General features: G+C 38.8%; 2 protein-coding genes across 2 annotated transcripts; both read right to left on the bottom strand.

Annotated features, from left to right (window-relative positions):
• Nucleotides 1-3,820: 3,820 nt before the first annotated feature.
• On the bottom strand, nucleotides 3,821-5,359 carry LOC133515631 (uncharacterized). The gene is made up of 3 exons (XM_061848201.1): nucleotides 4,651-5,359; nucleotides 4,107-4,296; nucleotides 3,821-3,836 (listed from the first exon to the last, which is right to left on the bottom strand). Exons 1-3 carry the CDS (start codon nucleotides 5,150-5,152, stop codon nucleotides 3,821-3,823), a joined length of 708 nt encoding a protein of 235 aa, XP_061704185.1. The 5' UTR covers nucleotides 5,153-5,359.
• A 3,735-nt stretch (nucleotides 5,360-9,094) lies between these two features.
• On the bottom strand, nucleotides 9,095-12,643 carry LOC133515630 (uncharacterized). The gene is made up of 3 exons (XM_061848200.1): nucleotides 12,386-12,643; nucleotides 12,065-12,235; nucleotides 9,095-11,031 (listed from the first exon to the last, which is right to left on the bottom strand). The coding sequence occupies exons 1-3, from the start codon at nucleotides 12,641-12,643 to the stop codon at nucleotides 9,106-9,108; spliced, it is 2,355 nt and encodes a 784-aa protein (XP_061704184.1). The 3' UTR covers nucleotides 9,095-9,105.
• Between the last annotated feature and the right edge of the window lie 8,421 nt (nucleotides 12,644-21,064).

Here is a 21,064-nt window from a genome sequence, read left to right as displayed (position 1 = left end):
TTTCAGCCACCGTGCGCCGTTACCTAACTAGTGACGGACGGACGGTCATTTTTTGGTAGGTACATGGAGATTGTATTCCTTACGTCCGACTTACATATTTAAATTGTATCAATTTTATAGTGACATCTGGTGGCGTAGTTTGCATAATCGGAAGTCGACTTTAAGCTAAAGTTAGAGATGTCTCGATTCAATTAATATAAATCGCCTCCATCTTAACTAATGATAACTACATTTCTAAGTGTCGCCCCATGAGTAAGACTGACACCGACAAGGCCAGAGTCGAAACGCGAGTGCAAGACATTCACCATGGAATTCGTGGATTTAGATAAAGTGAAAAGTAAAAGTAAGTGTTATATTCATAATATAGGTCCTCTGGGATCCTCAGATATCGATTTTCATCTCAATCAGAGCTTAAATGCCGAAATCAAAAATGGCGTGCGTTTTCTAAAAATTTGACCTCAGAATCATAATAAAGATCCTCTGGGATCCTCAGATATCGATTTTCATCTTAATCGGACCTTAAATGACGAAATTTAAAATGGCGTGCGTTTTCTAAAAATTTGACCTCAGAATCATAATAAAGATCCTCTGGGATCCTCAGATATCGATTTACATCTGAATCTGAGCTTAAATAACGAAATCAAAAATGGCGTGCGATTTCTAAAAATTTGACCTCAGAATCATAATAAAGATCCTCTGGGATCCTCAGATATCGATTTTCATCTGAATCTGAGCTTAAATGCCGAAATCAAAAATGGCGTGCGTTTTCTAAAAATTTGACCTCGGAATCATAATAAAGGTCCTCTGGGATCCTCAGATATCGATTTTCATCTCAATCTGAGCTTAAATGCCGAAATTTAAAATGGCGTGCGTTTTCTAAAAATTTGACCTCAGAATCATAATAAAGGTCCTCTGGGATCCTCAGATATCGATTTACATCTGAATCTGAGCTTAAATGCCGAAATCAAAAATGGCGTGCGTTTTCTAAAAATTTGACCTCAGAATCATAATAAAGATCCTCTGGGATCCTCAGATATCGATTTTCATCTTAATCTGAGCTTAAATGCCGAAATCAAAAATGGCGTGCGTTTTCTAAAAATTTGACCTCAGATTCACAATAAAGGTCCTCTGGGATCCACAGATATCGTTTTTCATCTTAATCGGACCTTAAATGCCGAAATTTAAAATGGCGTGCGTTTTCTACAAATTTGACCTCATATTCACAATAAAGGTCCACTCGGATCCTCAGATATCGATTTTCATCTTAATCTGAGCTTAAATGCCGAAATTTAAAATGGCGTGCGTTTTCTAAAAATTTTACCTCGGAATCATAATAAAGGTCCTCTGGGATCCTCAGATATCAATTTTCATCTCAATCAGAGCTTAAATGCCGAAATTCAAAAAGGCGTGCGTTTTTCAAAAAATTTGACCTCAGATTCACAATAAAGGTCCACTCGGATCCTCAGATATCGATTTTCATCTTAATCTGAGCTTAAATGCCGAAATTTAAAATGGCGTGCGTTTTCTAAAAATTTTACCTCGGAATCATAATAAAGGTCCTCTGGGATCCTCAGATATCAATTTTCATCTCAATCAGAGCTTAAATGCCGAAATCAAAAAGGCGTGCGTTTTCAAAAAATTTGACCTCAGAATCATAATAAAGATCCTCTGGGATCCTCAGATATCGATTTTCATCTTAATCTGAGCTTAAATGCCGAAATTTAAAATGGCGTGCGTTTTCTAAAAATTTGACCTCAGAATCATAATAAAGATCCTCTGGGATCCTCAGATATCGATTTACATCTGAATCTGAGCTTAAATGCCGAAATCAAAAATGGCGTGCGTTTTCTAAAAATTTGACCTCAGAATCATAATAAAGATCCTCTGGGATCCTCAGATATCGATTTTCATCTTAATCTGACCTTAAATGCCGAAATTTAAAATGGCGTGCGTTTTCTAAAAATTTTACCTCGGAATCATAATAAAGGTCCTCTGGGATCCTCAGATATCGATTTTCATGTGAATCTAAGCTTAAATGCCGAAATCAAAAACGGCGTGCGTTTTCTAAAAATTTGACCTCAGAATCATAATAAAGATCCTCTGGGATCCTCAGATATCGATTTTTATCTCAATCTGAGCTTAAATGCCGAAATCAAAAATGGCGTGCGTTTTCTAAAAATTGGCCTCGGAATCATAATAAAGGTCCTCTGGGATCCTCAGATATCGATTTTCATCTTAATCTGAGCTTAAATGCCGAAATCAAAAATGGCGTGCGTTTTCTAAAAATTTGACCTCAGATTCACAATAGAGGTCCTCTGGGATCCACAGATATCGTTTTTCATCTTAATCGGACCTTAAATGCCGAAATTTTAAATGGCGTGCGTTTTCTACAAATTTGACCTCAGATTCACAATAAATGTCCACTCGGATCCTCAGATATCGATTTTCATCTGAATCTGAGCATAAATGCCGAAATAAAAAATGGCGTGCGTTTTCTAAAAATTTGACCTCAGAATCATAATAAAGATTCTCTGGGATACTCAGATATCGATTTTCATCTTAATCTGAGCATAAATGCCGAAACAAAAAATGGCGTGCGTTTTCTAAAAATTTGACCTCAGATTCACAATAAAGGTCCTCTGGGATCCTCAGATATCGATTTTCATCTTAATCTGAGCTTAAATGCCGAAATTTAAAATGGCGTGCGTTTTCTAAAAATTTGACCTCAGAATCATAATAAAGATCCTCTGGGATCCTCAGATATCGATTTTCATCTCAATCAGAGCTTAAATGCCGAAATCAAAAATGGCGTGCGTTTTCTAAAAATTTGACCTCAGAATCATAATAAAGATCCTCTGGGATCCTCAGATATCGATTTTCATCTTAATCGGACCTTAAATGCCGAAATTTAAAATGGCGTGCGTTTTCTAAAAATTTGACCTCAGAATCATAATAAAGATCCTCTGGGATCCTCAGATAGCGATTTACATCTGAATCTGAGCTTAAATGCCGAAATCAAAAAAGGCGTGCGTTTTCTAAAAATTTGACCTCAGAATCATAATAAAGATCCTCTGGGATCCTCAGATAGCGATTTACATCTGAATCTGAGCTTAAATGCCGAAATCAAAAAAGGCGTGCGTTTTCTAAAAATTTGACCTCGGAATCATAATAAAGGTCCTCTGGGATCCTCAGATATCGATTTTCATCTCAATCTGAGCTTAAATGCCGAAATTTAAAATGGCGTGCGTTTTCTAAAAATTTGACCTCAGAATCATAATAAAGGTCCTCTGGGATCCTCAGATATCGATTTACATCTGAATCTGAGCTTAAATGCCGAAATCAAAAATGGCGTGCGTTTTCTAAAAATTTGACCTCAGAATCATAATAAAGATCCTCTGGGATCCTCAGATATCGATTTTCATCTTAATCTGAGCTTAAATGCCCAAATCCAAGATGGCGGGCGATCATTCAAATTGAGTGACCGGTTTGTATTCGGGTATCCGATCGCGTGGCAAGATACTTTTACTTAAGGGTACCGTTTGGACGGAAGCTTGTTTCGATACCCAAAGTATTGATATCGCTTCCGGAATGCTATTTTAAACGGTCGGGTACCCTTTCAAAATTGTTTTAAAGTCTAAGGGTACCGTTTGGGTGGAAGCTTGTTTGGATACCTAAAGTATTGATACCGCTTCCGTAATGCTATTTCAACGGTCGGGTACCGTTTCAAAATTGTTTTAAAGGTACTTTTATTTAAGGGTACCGTTTGGACGGAAGCTTATTTGGATACCCAAAGCGTTGATATCGGTACCGAAATGCTAGTTTAACGGTCGGGTACCCTTTAAAAAGACCGGTCAAAACCGTTTTTAAGGGTACCTTTTCAGTCCCTGGAGGAAATATTAGGTTATGGAGACTGCTTACCATCAGGCGGGCCGTACGTATGCCGCACACTCGTCGAGCTCTGGCAGCCTTACTCACTGGCAGGAACACAACACCATGAGTGGGGTGTAGTGTTATTTGGCTGCGGTTTTCTGTAAGGTGGAGATACTTCCCCAGTTGGGCTCTGTTCTAGATCTGGAATGATATTCGCAGTGCCCATACTTCTATACGTCACTGATGCGGAGGAAGCTGTATTCAATGCCTCGGCCCAGAACCTCGGGTCCATTCCAGCATCCTGCAGCATGCAGCGTCCTGCCTGCATAACCGTGCGGTTGGCGCGTTCTGCGACTCCATTCTGGGCTGCACAATATGGTATGTTGTCTGATGCTGGATGCCGTGCTCTTTCAGAAACATCTGGAACTGTTTATTCACATATTCAGTGCCATTATCTGAACGAATCGCTTTTATTTTCAAATCAGTTTGATTCTCAACAAAACTCTTAAAGGTTTTAAATACAGACAATACTTCATCTTTACTTTTAATAAATATCCAAAAGTCATTCTAGAATAATCATCAATGAAAGTCAAGAGATATCTACTACCACTGAATGATGAAACTGGCATAGGTCCCATTAAATCAGAATGAATCAGACCAAGTTTCTCAGTAGCTCTGGTATAAGACCTTTGGGGAATGGTAATCGACTTTGTTTCCCTTCAAGACATGCTACGCAGGGAATATGTTTATCATTAGTGTAATCAATTCCACTAGCCATACCTTTTTTTAGTAAATCCATACTCCGTCTGTTTAGATGTGAAAGTCTACGATGCCACAACTCCTGGGATGACTTCATTTCACACAGATTAGCAGCTTCTTGATCCCTTGAAAGAACCTTAAGTACTGGCTCACCCAAATCCTCAGAGTGACATGCCGCAGCTAGCTCGTATCCATGTGACGGTTGACTCGTCATGTCCAGTTCATAGACGCCGTTCACCTTCGTAGCACTGGCAATTACATCTTTGCCGCAATAAATATCGCATTTCTGCTTCTTAAAATGCACTTCGAGTCCTTTGTCTACGATCTTGCCAACGGAAATAAGATTTGTTGACAATCCCGGCACGTAAACAACATCGCTTATTTTCGTAGTTTCACTGTGTCCTTTTAACAACAATTCGACGGTTCCATGTCCCTCACTATGCAGCTTTTCTTTATTCGCCACTGTTACTGAACGCGGAGTTTCCAAAACATAATTTTGCAATAACGTTTTATCGTTTGACATATGACAAGTTGAGCCGCTGTCAATGTAAAAGGAGTTTGACTTAACGTCAACTGCCAAAGCGGTTAGCAACGTTCCGTTCCACGCTTTTTCAGTCTTCTCACTGCGTTTCTCACTTTTATTGGCTTTGTTTGGACAGTTTTTCGCATAATGATTCGGTTTCTTACATATGAAGCACTTAACCTTCGATGGATGTTTGTTGACACTTTTGAACTAGAACCCCGGTTTGTAAACATAGAACTTTCTTCGGTCTTATCGTCTCGTCGTAAATTTTCTTGTAGTAATTTACTTTTTACTGTTTCACTGCACAATTTAATGTTAGAATTTTCCAATGCCATAATAAGTGGATCATAGTCTGGTGGTAGACCACTTAACATAATTACTGACAGGAAATCATCATCTAATGGAGAATTTATGTCTCGTAGTTGTTGATCTAAATCAGTGATCTTCAAGAGATACGCCTTGTTGGTCTAGCTACTGGAGAGAAATAAGCGGACTGTATAACTTATGTAAAAATATATTAAAACTACAAATCGACCGTTACAATAAAAACAGAGCGCGGCGCGTACAGCATAATCGCGAGCGGGCCGGACGCGAGCCGTCGTGTTTCGTGTGTCGCGGGTGGTGGGAGAATGTCGCGCGCGGTGCGCGGGGCGCGGCGCGGGCGCGGGCGCGGCGGCCGGTGGACGACCGGTTCTGCTCCGTGCGTCCAGCAGGGCCTAAGATGATGCGTTGGTGCTATCACCACCATATACTCCCGGCGTTGAAGACTCATTGTCTTCAAGACTGTAGATCGGGAGAGGGCATATTGTGTTAAAGGCTCGACGTATGATTCCCTTCTTGGTCTTGATGTCTGCTACTCTGGCCACTCCATCCTTTCCAGGTAGCACGTTGACGATACGGCCCATTAACCACATAAGAGGCGGTTGGTTGTTCTCCTTCACTACTACCATAGTGCCAACTTCAAGCCTTCCTCTTGAACTGCGCCATTTTGTCCTCTGTTGAAGACTGAAGATGTACTCGCTTGAGAAACGATTCCAAAAGTGCTGTTTGAGAACTTCTATCCGCTGGAACCTTTGGAGACTTGAGATGTTCTGGCTGGAGACTTGACGATGTGGTACGGCCGTAAGAGATCTCCCAATAAGAAAGTGTGACGGAGTAAGGGGTGTGAGGTCAGAGGGGGTCGTCGGAAAGGGGGGTAAGAGGTCGTGAATTTAAAATTGCTTCGACCTGACTAAGGCATGTCGCCATCTCTTCAAAGGTGAGATGCGTAAGTCCTAACACTCTACGTAAATGATGCTTCACCGATTTAACAGCAGACTCCCATAAGCCGCCAAAATGAGGAGTGTACGCGGGAATAAAAGAGAAGTTAATACCTTCAGCAGCCCTATCCTTGGCTAAATCTTGGTTCAGCACGTTAGCGAGCTCGTTGGCAGCGCCAACAAAGGTAGTACCATTGTCCGAGAATATGGTTCTCGGCTTCCCTCGACGAGCTATAAAACCGATCGAGCGCTGCAATAAAAGCTTCTTTAGTAAGATCAGAGACAAGCTCCAAATGAAGTGCCCGTGTTGCTAAGCAAACGAAAATACAAATATAAGCTTTCACAAGTCTGCAGCCTCTACCCTTGCGATCGGCTATCAAAATAGGTCCGGCATAATCAGTGCCTGTTTCAATAAATGGAAATTCAAGATGTAACCGCTCCTTTGGTAAGTTACCCATTACAGGTTGGATCGTTTCTGCCTTGAGCCTAATGCAACGGATACATTGTTGAACTGTATGCTTTACTAAGTTGCGTCCCCCAAGAGGCCAGTAATTTTGACGTAAAACTGACATAAGTAACTGAGGACCTGCATGGAGAGCGCGGAGGTGCAACATCCTAACTAGAAGCCTTATTATAGGTTGTTTACAACAAACAATTATGGGGTGCTTAACACCGTAATCGTAGAAGGAATTAAGTAGTCGACCGCCAACTCTGATAAGACCAGAGTCGTAAAATGGGGACAATGATTTAAGTCTGCTTTGTTTTGGTAATTCCTTTCCTGATTTGAGCAATTCATAATCTTCAGGAAAGGCAGTTTGTTGAGATATGCGAAGGATCAGAGTCGATGCAGCAGATAATTCAGACGCGGTAAGGTAACCCTGTTTCTTATTACTAGCATTCTGACAATTGTAAGTGAATCTTTTAATGTAGGCAATTACCCGCTGAATCTTTGCATAATCTGAGCGATTATTAATTAAAGTTTGAATAGCATTAGCATCATTTGAATTGGATGAAGTAATGACGAATGATTTATGTGTTATGATCTCTGGTAATGAGATTTCACTTTCAGAGCCAGGTGCAGTTGGCCAATGTGAAGAATCTGACGCTAAAAAAGACGTTCCGGACCACCATAAAGACGAGGTTTGTATAAGATCCGCATCAAGACCCCGGGACACGAGATCAGCTGAATTTTCTTTAGAAGGAACGTAACGCCAACATTCCTGTTGAAAGCTATCTTGTATCTCGGAGATACGGTTTTTTACGAACGGCCTTAGAAGAGCTGGAGAAGATTTTAACCATCCAAGGACAATCATGGAGTCGCACCAAAATATGCAACGTTCTGGTTTCAAGGTCAGTGACTCCAGGACTTTAGTACACAGTCTTGTTCCTAACAATGCTGCACAAAGTTCAAGGCGAGGGATAGTCGTGGCCTTAATTGGTGCAATTTTGCTCTTGGAGGCCAGAAGACGCACACACACAGAGCCATCCCCGGCCACGGAGCGGACATAAAGGCACGCTCCATATGCCTTTTCTGAGGCATCAGTAAAAATATGAAACTCAATAGAAGCAAATGATTCACATAATATCCATCTTGGTATATTTACATTATTTAGGTTAGGTAATGTTTTTGCAAAATTGTTCCATGATATAAGTAAGCTGCCTGAAAGAGGCTGATCCCAATCCATTTTGTCTACCCACAATTTTTGCATTAAAATTTTGGCTTCTACAATGCAAGGTGTAACTAAACCAAGAGGATCGAATATCTGTGCTATGGCTGACAATATAGTGCGTTTGGTAACTACGGAAGGAACTGAAATGTTTATTTGAAAGGTTAAAGTATCTTGAGTACAATGCCAGCTAATGCCAAGTGTTTTTGATAATTCTTTTTCGCTTAAGTTTACGGTATGATTAAGAGAAGGTTCATTTTGATTTGCTTTAGAATTTGTTCGCTATTAGATTGCCACTTTCGAAGATTGAATTTTGCTGAGCGAAGAGTGTCTGTGACCTTTTGACACAGAGACACGGTATCAGCAATTGAATGTGACCCTGACAGGAAGTCATCTACGTAAAAGTCTTTTGATATTGCATCTTGAGTTTGCTTGTCTAGAGAATCCCGTGGCCAACTGGAGAAGACAGCGTGTGCTAAGGTAAGGAGCCGACGCTGTACCATAAGTCACAGTATTAAGTGTGTAAATTTTTATAGGTTGCGAGGGGTTAGCCCGCCAGAGAATCTTTTGAAGAGACCGTTGTTCCTCGTCAACTAAAATTTGTCGGTACATTTTTTCTATGTCTGCAGACACCACAAACTTATGTTGACGGAATCTAAGTAGTATAGAGAATAAGTCATCTTGAATCCTAGGACCTACTAGCTGGATGTCGTTTAGGGACTTTCCAGACGTGGTGGCAGCAGACGCGTCAAAAACCGCCCGCAGCTTGGTAGTGCTGCTAGAATCCCTTAGAATTCCATGATGTGGTAGAAAATATGACTGTCGCGAAGTGTCATGAAAACTTTCGCTCATGTGGCCTAAGGTTTCATATTCAGTCATGAAGTCAACGTACCGCTCTCTAAACAAAGGGTCCCTATCAAACTTTCGCTCTAAGGAAAGGAACCTGCGTCTAGCCAGTTCGAACGAGCTTCCCAATACGTCTGGTGACTCCTTCAATGGCATAGTGACTACAAAGCGTCCCTCTTCATCACGTTTTTGTTGTAGTGGAAAAAATTTGCTCACATGTATTTTCATCTATGGTGAGATTATGTTTTGAAGGTATTGTGTCAAGCTCCCAAAATGGAGAAAGATCTATGCCCGTTTGCTGATCATTAAGAAAGAAACAAACAGGATTATGAGGGTTATTAAGGCTTGGCTGATACAAAGCTCCTACAACAAGCCAGCCAAGTTTAGTTTCAGCAAGGAGTGGATTTTGTTTTCCAAGATCTATACGCCCTGAACCAAGTATAGCCCAAAAGATTTGGGCACCGACAAGAAGATTAATTGAAGACGGTTCATAATAAGAGGGGTCAGCTAAACAAAGTCCTGAAGGAATAGGTATTTCATTCACGTTTAAAAACTGGTCAGGAATGGGTCGTGTGACCTTTGGCAATATGTAACAATCAATGTCTGTCTTAAACGTTCCATCGCAAGACTCCATATGAAGAGAGCAAGCCTGTACACTTTTTGACTCTTGTTCGTTTAAACCAGACGTATTAGAAATAATAGAGCGTGTTGGCAATGATAGTCTACTCGTCAAACTCTGCGAAATGTAATTTGCTGTGCTGCCATTATCCAGCATGATTCTCACTGTGTGCAACTGACCCTTGCTGTCACTGACCTTCACCTGAGCTGTGGAAAGAAATACATGTGGTGATACGTTACCCATGACGTGATTGGTTGCCGACAATGCTACGTGTTCTGTAGGGTTATTTGTGTCATTATGAGTGTGCAACAACGTATTGTGTCTGACCTTACAATATTTACAATGACTAAGACTGCATTTCGACTCATGATGTCCCGGGCGCAGACAATTAAGGCACACTTTATACTCCTTGGCCTTATTCCAACGTTGGTCAACCGGCAAGGCTCTGAAGGTGTCACAATTAAAGATATAGTGGGTCTTGTTACACAAAGGACAGGGTTTAAGATGATTTTTTGCGCTGTCATGTTGACTTGAAGAGGCTGCAAAACTTTTCGGTTTACTGACTGACGGCTCAGCCTTCGACTTATTATTTTTGGATTCTTCTAATGTTTCAAGAAGATTACACCTGTTACTCAAAAATGTCAGAAAATTGTCAAGTGAAGGAGGTTCTGACAATGAGTTCCTATGCTCCTCCCATTTTCTACTAGTAATGTTGTCTAACTTTGACGACATTATATGAATGACTAAGGTATCCCAATGATCGACTGGCTGATCAAGGGTAGCCAGTGCTCTAAGATTTTTATTTGCAGTGTCGACTATTTGTCGGAGACCATGACAAGACTCGCGGTGAATCGGGTCTATGTTAAAAAGAGCTTGAACATGATTATTTACCAATAATTGTTTGTTGTCGTACCTGTCGCATAGCAATTTCCATGCTGCATTATAATTTTCTGCCCTAAAATCTAAGCTACGGATCACTATGGCCGCACTTCCGTGAAGAGAAGCACGAAGGTAATGGAATTTATTGATATCATCTATGCTTTTCTCCGTATGAATTAATGAGACATAAATATCTTTAAATTCCAACCAATTTTGACAGCCGCCGCTAAAATGTGGTAGATTTATTTTTGGCAAACGTACGTTGCTTTGTCTGCATGATATGACGGTTGGGCACTCATCGGAACCTACCTCAGACCTGGCGCTAGCGTACTCCTTAGCGCGCTGACTACGATGTCGCTCCAATAGTTCTCGTGCGGTCGCGAGCTCGTGGTAATAAGTCCCTTCAAACTGCTCTCGATCGGTATACAGCTCGGTCGGGTCCTCCACTAGCTGCTCCAACTCGCTCTGAAACGTGTCATATGACTCATATAAAGCATCTATTTTGTTTATGCGTAGGTCTAGTTCAACCAATTGTGGGTCACTCAACTGAGCACAAGATTTTGCTGTAGTTAAATAAGCAGTAAATTGCGTAAGCTTAGCTTTAGATAACTGTACCACGCTTCTTAATTAATTCTTTGCAGCGTGTTTCTGTAGCCATTATGCAGTGAAAAAATAGAAAAAGTGAAATAGAATTAAGTACTAAGTGTTCTACGTAGTAACTATGTTAACTGATGAAAAAAAATAGCAACACTATCCTCAACTTTGCTCTAAGCTTTTTTGCAGGCGTTGAAATTTCGTGGAATAAGCTACTTGTGATATTGCTATTAAGAAATCGTATCGTAAAATGCTTTTCTCGACCAACCCACTTTTTATTATGAAAAATAATTACGATTTTAACTTTTATTTATGACTAAATTACTTTGCAAAAATGACGATAATAATAATGGAAGTTAAAAATAAAGCTTTGTAAGACTGAACAAGACAACTTTACCATGCAATTAAGATCGAAGCACTTTTAATGGTTTGTTTTGATCGTAAGTAATTTTAATGAAATGATTTTAAACTACTTTACTTTTTATGGGAATACAAACTAAAATAAGGGGAATATTGGAATGATCTCACAGTTATGCTATCCGTAATCGTAGGCCGGTAGGTAGTGAGCTCCACTCCCGATGATTATTCTGTTTGTGGTTTTTATTATATGAACTTCTTGCAATTGTATTTATGATGTTTGTTGTTTACCCGGTGTTGCTTCTGTTGTTGTACGTAGTTCGAAGATACTGCTGCTCTGAAGGGGCCGTGCACTTTGGAGTTATGATAATAACGGCGAAGACCTCAGTTGTATGTAGCAATCTCGAAAGCACCTGAAGACGGGCGAATGTAGATGTGCTTCTCACGATGCGCTGCGACCTCCACTCGTAGAACCGTCGTGATGAGGTGATCAATCGTAGAACGACGGATACGATATTAACGGTTTTATTTTAAATCGCGCTTGTAACGGTCCACTGTCATTTACTACGGCGTTTAAGGACCATATGTTGGTCTAGCTACTGGAGAGAAATAAGCGGACTGTATAACTTATGTAAAAATATATTAAAACTACAAATCAACCGTTACAATAAAAACAGAGCGCGGCGCGTACAGCATAATCGCGAGCGGGCCGGACGCGAGCCGTCGTGTTTCGTGTGTCGCGGTTGGTGGGAGAATGTCGCGCGCGGTGCGCGGTGCGCGGGGCGCGGGCGCGGGCGCGGCGGCCGGTGGACGACCGGTTCTGCTCCGTGCGTCCAGCAGGGCCTAAGATGATGCGTTGGTGCTATCACCACCACGCCTCCATATCCTTAAATTGCTCTAGTTTCAATCCAAATAAAGTACGTAGCAGTCCTAGTCTTCTACATAGCCCTTTATCTTCGTAGGCATTTTTCAAATTGTTCCAAGCTTCGTATCCAGTCTTTGCGTTACGTACATGTGAAAACGATGACGGCTGCACCATCAGGCATATTTTTGCAAGCGTTCTCTGTTGTTGACGCTCATCGCTGACCTTGGGAACGCCGGTAGACTCTTCCTGTATGCAATCCCATAGATTTTCATGAATCAAGTACATACGCATCAAAAACTTCCAGTTTCCATAGTTAGCTATGCCACTGAGCTTTTCAAAATTGACTGCGATCCCGGAACTCGACGTGGAAGACGAGGTCGTCGTCGGCAAATTTTCATACGACATTTTCGAATTAATTTTTGAACTTTTTGCCGAAAACTATTTACGTACTAATTATTCGCGTATCCTGGGCCCAAAACCTATTGGGTTTGGAGTGGAATTCTACCAGGATTGAATAGAGTAAAACATTATATTGTCGCAGACAGCAAAACGATACGTGTATTCATTTGTTTGTAAACTGACAAAATAAAAAAACCACAGACAAAACAAAATAGCTTCCAGCTAAGGAACATTGGGTTTAAAACCTGTTTGGTTTATATGTTCTAACAGTAAGAGCTATAATTACGCAATTTACACTTAATATTGTCCAGTTTCCTATTTCAAACTAAAGCACAAATTTAAATCTTATAATCGCTCTTGTGTTGCAGGTGTCCATGGGCGACGGCACTCGTGGTCGTGGCAGATACAGTTTATGACTAGACCATATAAAAATTGATGGGCGAGACAAGAAACCCTTTATGAAGAAAGCTATTTACGTTAGCCAAGGGGCTGATAGAAAGAATATTTAATAAATTAATTGGAATAATAAATATTTTCCTCGTGATGGTGTGATAAAATAAATTCGTGTTGCGCTCTGTAGCAAAGTTTGTTTAACCCTCATGCCTTGAAGTCCCCGCAACTGTCAATACAATTTTATTTTAAAACCGCTGTCGCTTCTCTTGTGGTTCAATTTTGTAATTTTTCTTACGTTTGAGTATCCATATGCTACCATGAGGTGTTAAACAACAACAGATTTAAAGTTGTATTCTTAATCGCATTTAGAGGCTAAAATATCATACAAATTTTCTGTAGTCGGTCTTCTTTCAGAGATAATGGCAATTCTTGCGAAAATTTGTTTCTGCAATAACTTTGTGAAAAACGCCTTTTTCGCTGCGGCGCTGCCTCTATGTGACTTGGTTTGGTCATACCTTCTGACAAACATTACTCAACTAAAAAGAACACCCGCAATTTATTTTTTTGATCTATAGATGAATTAAGAAAACTTTTCTTCTTCGTTGTAACGTTTTTTTTTTTTTTTCGCCAAGATGTAGAAAGAAATAACGTGCTGTGTGCAGAAAATGGCTTTTAAATCGGCTAAAAGAAAAAAAAGAACATTTTTTTTCCGAATTTTACTAAACATTTTTTGATCCTCAGGAATGCGTGGTTAAGATCTGTCGGATTTTACCAACCCACGGTGTATATAATATGATATTACGACACTTTCACATTTTATCACGCCAAATTCACTGTGCCACGGACGCCACGGTACTGTCAGCGAGAATTCAGTAATTAATCCTGATAAATATAAGCATCACTGAAACTCCTAAGCACGCCGCCTCCAACTCCAGAAGTGATACATGCGCGTTGCCGACCCTTTAAAAACCTGTACACTAATTTTTTCAAGAACCCGTACTGTAGACCTTCAGAAAAACCTCGGCAAGGAGCTCATACTAAAGCCGGAGCGCCCGCGGGAGGAAATTCCTCTTAAGCCGCACAGTGCGCGACCATTGTTGCCAGATTGTTGCCACTAAAAAAATGTAATTTACTGTGGTTTCGTAATATCCTAACACAAATACAGAGGATACAGGGTAAGCTTTTTCATTCGAAACATTTTCTCAGTCAAAATTTGGAAAACGAAAGAAAGAGGAAAGAGAGAGGAAATTGCATACGACCAGTCCGTTCAGTCTTAGAATCATCATATAAATATTATGTTGTCACATTTTTATGCTATGTGTACATGATTGTACGATAATGGTTAGCATACCTACATCGATCTTATTCTAACACATAAGTGCGTCCTGTAATTTAGTAGTAGTAGTAGTAAAACTTTTTATTGTACAAAAATGAACACAAAACAGGAAAAAAACACTCATCATTAATACAAACTACTACATTACTAACATTAATGCGAACTAGTTTTCCAGTTTTTTCACTATTATTAGTTTGTAAATAATTTATATATACATACATAGCTACTATCTACTTATTGCCTACCATGAAAATCTTAATTTGAAAATCGTATATCTGCCTCTCTATCGTTCTTGCCCTTTCGAGCTTATAGCTGTTCTCGGAAAACTACGAAAAAAGGAAAGAACTGTTTATTTAATGAATTTATCAGGAAACATTAAAAAAAAAAACAATAAGAGCAACGCCAAGATACAGAGGAACTACCGCGAAACACAGAAACTATCGGGGTTGTTTATCCGCGGGTGTAATAAACTCCTTAGAGTGTAGTGGTTATATCCTCTTTGCTTAGAGCTACTAATATCTGTGACCAAAGACATTTCTGTAAAGATTTGACGTGCGGTTCGCAGTTGCGGTCGTATGTACACCAAACACTAAAATCACCATGCTACGTGCAGTCGGTCTTGTCATCATTTTACTATGGAATTTGACAATAACACTGACGCATTCAGGCCGCTGCAGTAATGTCGGAGCAGTAATGCAGCTGCGGTCGGAAATACGTTAAAATTACCATATTACGTGCAGTCGGTACCGTCATTGATTTTACTATGGAAATTGACAATAACACCGACGCGTTCAGGCCGCTGCAGTAATGTCGGAGCAGTAGTGCAGCTGCGGTCAGAAATGGACTGTCACCTTAAGATGCGACGCCGCAAATGTGCTCACACATGTGCAGCATCCCACAGCAGACTCCGAACTTTAGTCCAAGGAACAAGGGTGAGACCGTCAGGCCGTTTCCCATCCGTTGGATTCTAACACGCACGGCAGGTTAGCTGACACCATCGCTCTGTGAACGGTATCGTTAATCGTATGATGTCGAGGAAACCTGCCAGCACATCTCGCACAACTCAGTTCGTGGTGTCCGTTCGCCTCCATCATTACCCCACATACTCACAAATAACCAATCCTTAGGGAGTCGTTATCTAATAACGTCCCCAGGTGTGATGACGGTAAGGCGTGCAGCCAGGCCCCAGACTCGGATGATGAGATATACGGATTTGAAAGAAATAAAAAAATTATTAATTTATAATTATTGCCTTTTAACCGGGGAGTATAGTAGTATACACGTAATTGGTTAGATGGTGGAAACATGCCATAGAGAGTGCTCTCTATTGGGCCTATTGGCCCTCTCTACTTCACCATAGGTTAATCGAGCATTAAAGGATGACTCACGCCTCACGCTAGAACCGTCCGGGCCCGGGACGTGGTTTCCGACACTTCTTTTTCTATGACAGGTGATCGGTGATCACGTGCTGCTTTCTATAGAAAACTGAAGTGTCGGATACTCCGGCCCGGGCCCAGACCATTGTAACGTGAGTCATCCCGATGTAAATATTAATAATAAATAATAAAACAAGAATATTTTGTAACATAGGTATATGGTGTGATTCGGCCTAAATTGCGGCGGACTCTAAATTTTTTCTACTCGTGTTACTTTTTCCAGTGTGTATATCTTAAGGTTTCATGAGTTACGGTTTCATGGTCACGCCACCGATGCGTGAAATTACGGGCCTACTTTATACCTATCGCTTTACCAAAACAATCTTATGAGGTAGGTATTTATTTACGAAAAATTGTACTTCAATGCCGCTACTTATTTTTAAATTGTTATACTCGTAGGTAATATTAAGTAATTGTGAATACGTACTCGTACGTATAACCAAATACTAGCTTTAATCCTGTCATCAAGCTTAATATGGGTGCTAAACACGACAAAGATACTAGGTTTCGAATATGGAGCTAAATTGTAGGTACTACTTATGGATAAATTGATATCAAAAAATAAAAGACGGGCTAATATTCCCGATAGTACTCGAAAAATTTCCAGAAATATACTTAAAATTTCCCCGGTAGCTATGCATATTTGCTAATAAAGTGAAGTTCAATAGAAATTGCAAATAATATAAAAAAACCGTTTCAACTTCTTTATACTTACTTCTTAATCTCGCACTTTTAATGAACAACCGTGATCTTATCAACATATATATACTTAAATATTTTTAATATGTCAATTTTTACTTAAAATATATGTTTATTATTAATATTTCAGGGAAAAAAACCGTTGTAAAAATGTTAGGTTATATGTCGAATGGAAAAAAATCTATCAATATTTGTTTACAATATTTGCAATTTCTGTATTGAACTCCACTTTAGAACTGACCGACAAGAAACATAGAAAACATCCATGAGTCAGGAACAAACATGTGTATTCAACACACAAATAAATGCCCTTACCGGGATTCGAACCATCGGCCGATGAGGTTGATAGCTAGGCCAAACCCGTCGTCTAATAAATTATATTATCATTGTAAAGCAAGCAGATGTTTTGTTTCTCGCACGAATAATCGATATTACATTTCTCCAAACTCGACCAATAAATCGAAAAATAATGACATGAATTACGTTTTGTTTGTTTTTTAAACATACGCGTTTTGCTTAGACCTCGGTAAATTGCAATAAAATCCTCGTATGACTTTCACCATTTCAACTGGGTACTTAATTTATTAATTCCAATTTCCAACAAATATGGCCTATTTGCTACCATTTTTTTGACTGATACATGCGGTCACAGATTTATATAAATATCCTATAAATAATTACTTTATTCAGGTTGGTTAACATAAGTATGCAATGTTGGAAGCACAATATAGCAGACGCTCTTAATAAAGTGAGACCTAGCACCTGAGAGAAATGTTAAGTATAAATGAACCTTATAACTTACTAAGAGATTTACTTAATTTCAGAAACAATGACGTGTTAGAGTAAACGGTTCAACGTTTACCTTATTCTTCACCTCCGTTCTGCTACGTTAGGGCAGATATAAAGTAATACAATTTGACGCAATCAATTTTTTACCTTATCCTATTAAGACAAGGCACATAATAGCATAATACAGTGATTTAATTTTTTCTGCAGATATATTAAATACGGTATCGATATTGTGCTAAGAACAGTCACCCCTTGTCAAAATCGAGAGGCCACAATCCAGAATCAAGTGTCTGGCAAATGGCAATCCACACGCTATAAAAGAGAATATCGATTCTGCTTCGTCGCGCCGGTTATTTTATCTCAATGTGGGAGTTATTGTATCGGATACTTAGCGTTCGATTTCTTCCATGTCTTCAAGCAATTTTGCTATCTTATATATAAAATGTTTACCGAAAACAAAAAAAAAAAACAAATTGGAACTCACTAAATGTTTCAAATATCTACAAATTTTCTAAAATAGGTACTTACTGTATTTCAGAACATTTGTAGATATTTTTATATTTGACTTTATAGAAGCATTCTCTTGGGCCATATTTATGTCCAAATTTAATCTTAATACATCACCAAATCACGCTCCAGAAGAGACTGAAATAGATGCTTTTGATATCGAATTCGCTCTACCAACAAAATTTCCTTTGTACGCATGCATAGTCTACTGGGAATAGGAGTTACGACATTATTACCGTGATTAATGGTTATGCACTGGGGAAAAAAGGATTTATACTGGCTCGGTACAAACTATTTTGTACTTACTCGTTTGTTTCGTTCTAAATGTTTATTTATTTTACTTTTGTGTTTTGTTTACCTATTTTGCGATCGTGTTTTTTTTTACTTATTTTAGACTTATTTACTGTATTGAACGCATTTTTCAATCACATATTTACTAAGTACCACTGATTTTATGTCCTGCCTTATAGCCAAGAATTATAAACATCTGAAAAAAGATACTCCACAACTTTACCTTAACCCTCACCTTGAACTCAAACATCGACGGACGAATGTGGTGAAGTTTTATCTTATTATAAGCCCCCACGTTTACAAATTCAACCATATTTCAAAGGGCTAAAGTTAAAATTTACGTCAAAAATTAAATAAGGATACGTCTTTGTAAGAGTAGCGTGAAAACCTCAGAAATTTAGGTAATAAAATTTCATGATAATATAACATTTTACTGTTATTATAGTTTACTTCTTGTATAAGTACTTGTTTCAAGCACTTTTTGTGTACCTACTTAAATATTGTGTTAGGCTTTCTGTGTTAAGTTCTTTTCTTATTTCGTCACTTACAGAAGTTGCTCGTCATTATCGTGGCGATCGTTCCTTTGATGTCAGATATTTTAAAAGTCGTCACGAAAAATTTAAGAACTTGTCAGATTTCGTACTTAACTTAAAATTTACTTATATTACTTAAGTTCAATTTGACGATCTTATTATAAAAATTACAGGGATCGTATTTTAATTTCAGTTCGGAGCTTCATAGCCGTACTAAGACCCTTCAAAGAATCCTTCCTTAATAAAGCAAACCTCAATAAGGCGAGCATTTTACCGCTATATTGATCTGGGTTTTAATTAAAAATAGAAGAGTACAAAAACAAAAGGGCTTCAAGTGAATTAATTACTGTTGAGTATAGCACTGATCAATGTTGAAAACGGAAAAAATTAAATTCTTATGCCGAAAACGGAAGTTGTTTTTTGTACGTAATCTTTACTCGTTGGGAGCCTAAGGTACAGATCAAAGTGAAAATCTAAATAGTTTATTTTTTAAATGGAAATGAAGAATTCTGTGTAAATAAAAAATACAGGTGCCTTTTAACTTCACGTTCTCTTGACCCGGACAATAAAAAGTAGCACATTTGTCAATAATATTGAGTTATTAATATACATTACTTTATTTAAAACAAATAGTGGGTAATAGGTACCTATAAGAGTCTGAACAAAATACTACAGATAGTAAACACCTTAAACCGTAAAACATTACCCATAGCATATTAAACCTATACAAATAAATAACAATATTTACACTATTACAAATGCAGAACCACAGAGTTCACGAGCGTTTTAGTTTTGAATTCCAATGAAAGTAAATTTTCCACTTCAAACACGAATATTTGAAAGATGTTCCTTATTAGATGAGGCTAAATAAAATAGCTTGCTTACTAATTTACTCAAGTCCACGCAAAACCCTCATTAGTGCTAAACTCGCAGAATTACAAAACATACAAAAAAATAATAATTCTAGCATTTCCTCATTTTTAATGAATGTTTTTTGTTATAACCAAAGTGTTGCGGGCAGACTAATTATGATTGCGTTCTTAACGAACTTTTGCAAGTGATTTCTCGTCGGGCTAATTGTGAAGGCAACCTTTGTTCCTTTTAATCTGCAACCTATTTTAGGTACGAGTATTTAAGCAGCTAAGGGTGGTATTCAACCTGTCCAATTTTTGCTCCAATGTGTATTTGCGAGTCACATTTTACTTAACGAGAGAGTGGGACGCAATGCACATTAGACCAAGAAATTAAACAGGTTGAATACCACTCCGAGCAACATTTACGATTTAATCGTACCTACTTATGTAAATAAACATATTCAGATTAAAATCATACTTGATTAGGTGTATGATTCAAACTTGACATGGGTAATTTTCATCATCATCATATTTAGTCAAATAACTTTCACCCTCCACCGTTGCATCAAGGTTTCTTCAAGGTACTCGTGGAAATTCTTTACCTATATAATAGCCACACAAGAAAAGTGTTGCCTATGTGAAATAATTTGGTAAAAATGTATAATAAATTACAACTACAAAACAAAAACTCCTTTTCTAACACACAGCTGCTGCGGTCATAAATTAATACATATTAAAATCAAGAAAAGAGCCCCCTCTAGTGTTGCTGGTGTCCATGGGCGACGGTAATTGCTTATCATCAGGTCATTCATCTGCTTGTTAACCTTCTATATTATAAAAAAAAAGTGTGTTCACATTTATTGCCAACACGTCAAATAACGTCACGTTAATTTAGAAACGGGTTATTTTGTAAATTCTTTTTAAATTATGGCTTCAGTACATTGGGACTATTTCGCGAGTATCAAGGTATTAGGAGCTTTAAATACGACTTAAATTGTACGGTTAGTACAAGACAGTGTACGGTGATTTTATTAGCTTTTGTAAAGCGATAGCAGGAGTTTACAAGTAGCACGTGGACTACCGGCCGTTGCCTCCAAATTGGTGGTTAAACGCGCTACAAAATTAATTCTCCAATGACGGCACACTACTACATTACTGTATGATAAGTTATTCATATTACACGAATTAATCAAGAGGCTAACTATCTAGATGGTAGTCGAACCGGAAGCTCCCGGCGCTGATAATCCATCCATCCGCGTGGATCTCTCGGTGTCGACTGTCATCGTGACACTAAAACCAGCCTAAAGAAAGCTCACCCAGCCAGTTGTAATCCATTCGCTCGCAGTGCCATCTACGTTGAACTTTGCACATTTTTACCTCATTAGCAACAAAAAATATAAATTTATATCAAATACAAAAATGATAACGTTTTCAGTGTCCTAGCTCCAACGCCAGCTGAATTAACACAGTTGAATAATGTAAGACTGCCGCCAGACTAAGAATAAATTAAATCAAGGAAATATAGCCGTAATAAAGTACTGAAGTGAAAATGGGACGACAGCCTAGTCATGCCTAAAAGATGATAATTA

The sequence above is a fragment of the Cydia pomonella genome, chromosome 2 (genome assembly GCF_033807575.1).
Source record: "Cydia pomonella isolate Wapato2018A chromosome 2, ilCydPomo1, whole genome shotgun sequence".
In the NCBI taxonomy this organism is placed as follows: Eukaryota; Metazoa; Arthropoda; class Insecta; order Lepidoptera; family Tortricidae; genus Cydia; species Cydia pomonella.
The sequence above is the reverse complement of the archived record's forward strand: the minus strand, read 5'-3'. Positions and strand labels throughout refer to the sequence as shown.

Coding starts and splice junctions, on each gene's coding strand:
- LOC133515631 (XM_061848201.1), bottom strand. CDS start 5,152: ATGTCAAACGATAAAACGTTATTGCAAAATTATGTTTTGGAAACTCCG. Junction 4,297..4,650: donor TATGGATTTACTAAAAAAAG/GTATGGCTAGTG, acceptor GTGAATAAACAG/TTCCAGATGTTTCTGAAAGA.
- LOC133515630 (XM_061848200.1), bottom strand. CDS start 12,643: ATGTCGTATGAAAATTTGCCGACGACGACCTCGTCTTCCACGTCGAGT. Junction 12,236..12,385: donor AGCCGTCATCGTTTTCACAT/GTACGTAACGCA, acceptor TGGTGGTGATAG/CACCAACGCATCATCTTAGG. Junction 11,032..12,064: donor GGCCCGCTCGCGATTATGCT/GTACGCGCCGCG, acceptor AGCGTGGTACAG/TTATCTAAAGCTAAGCTTAC.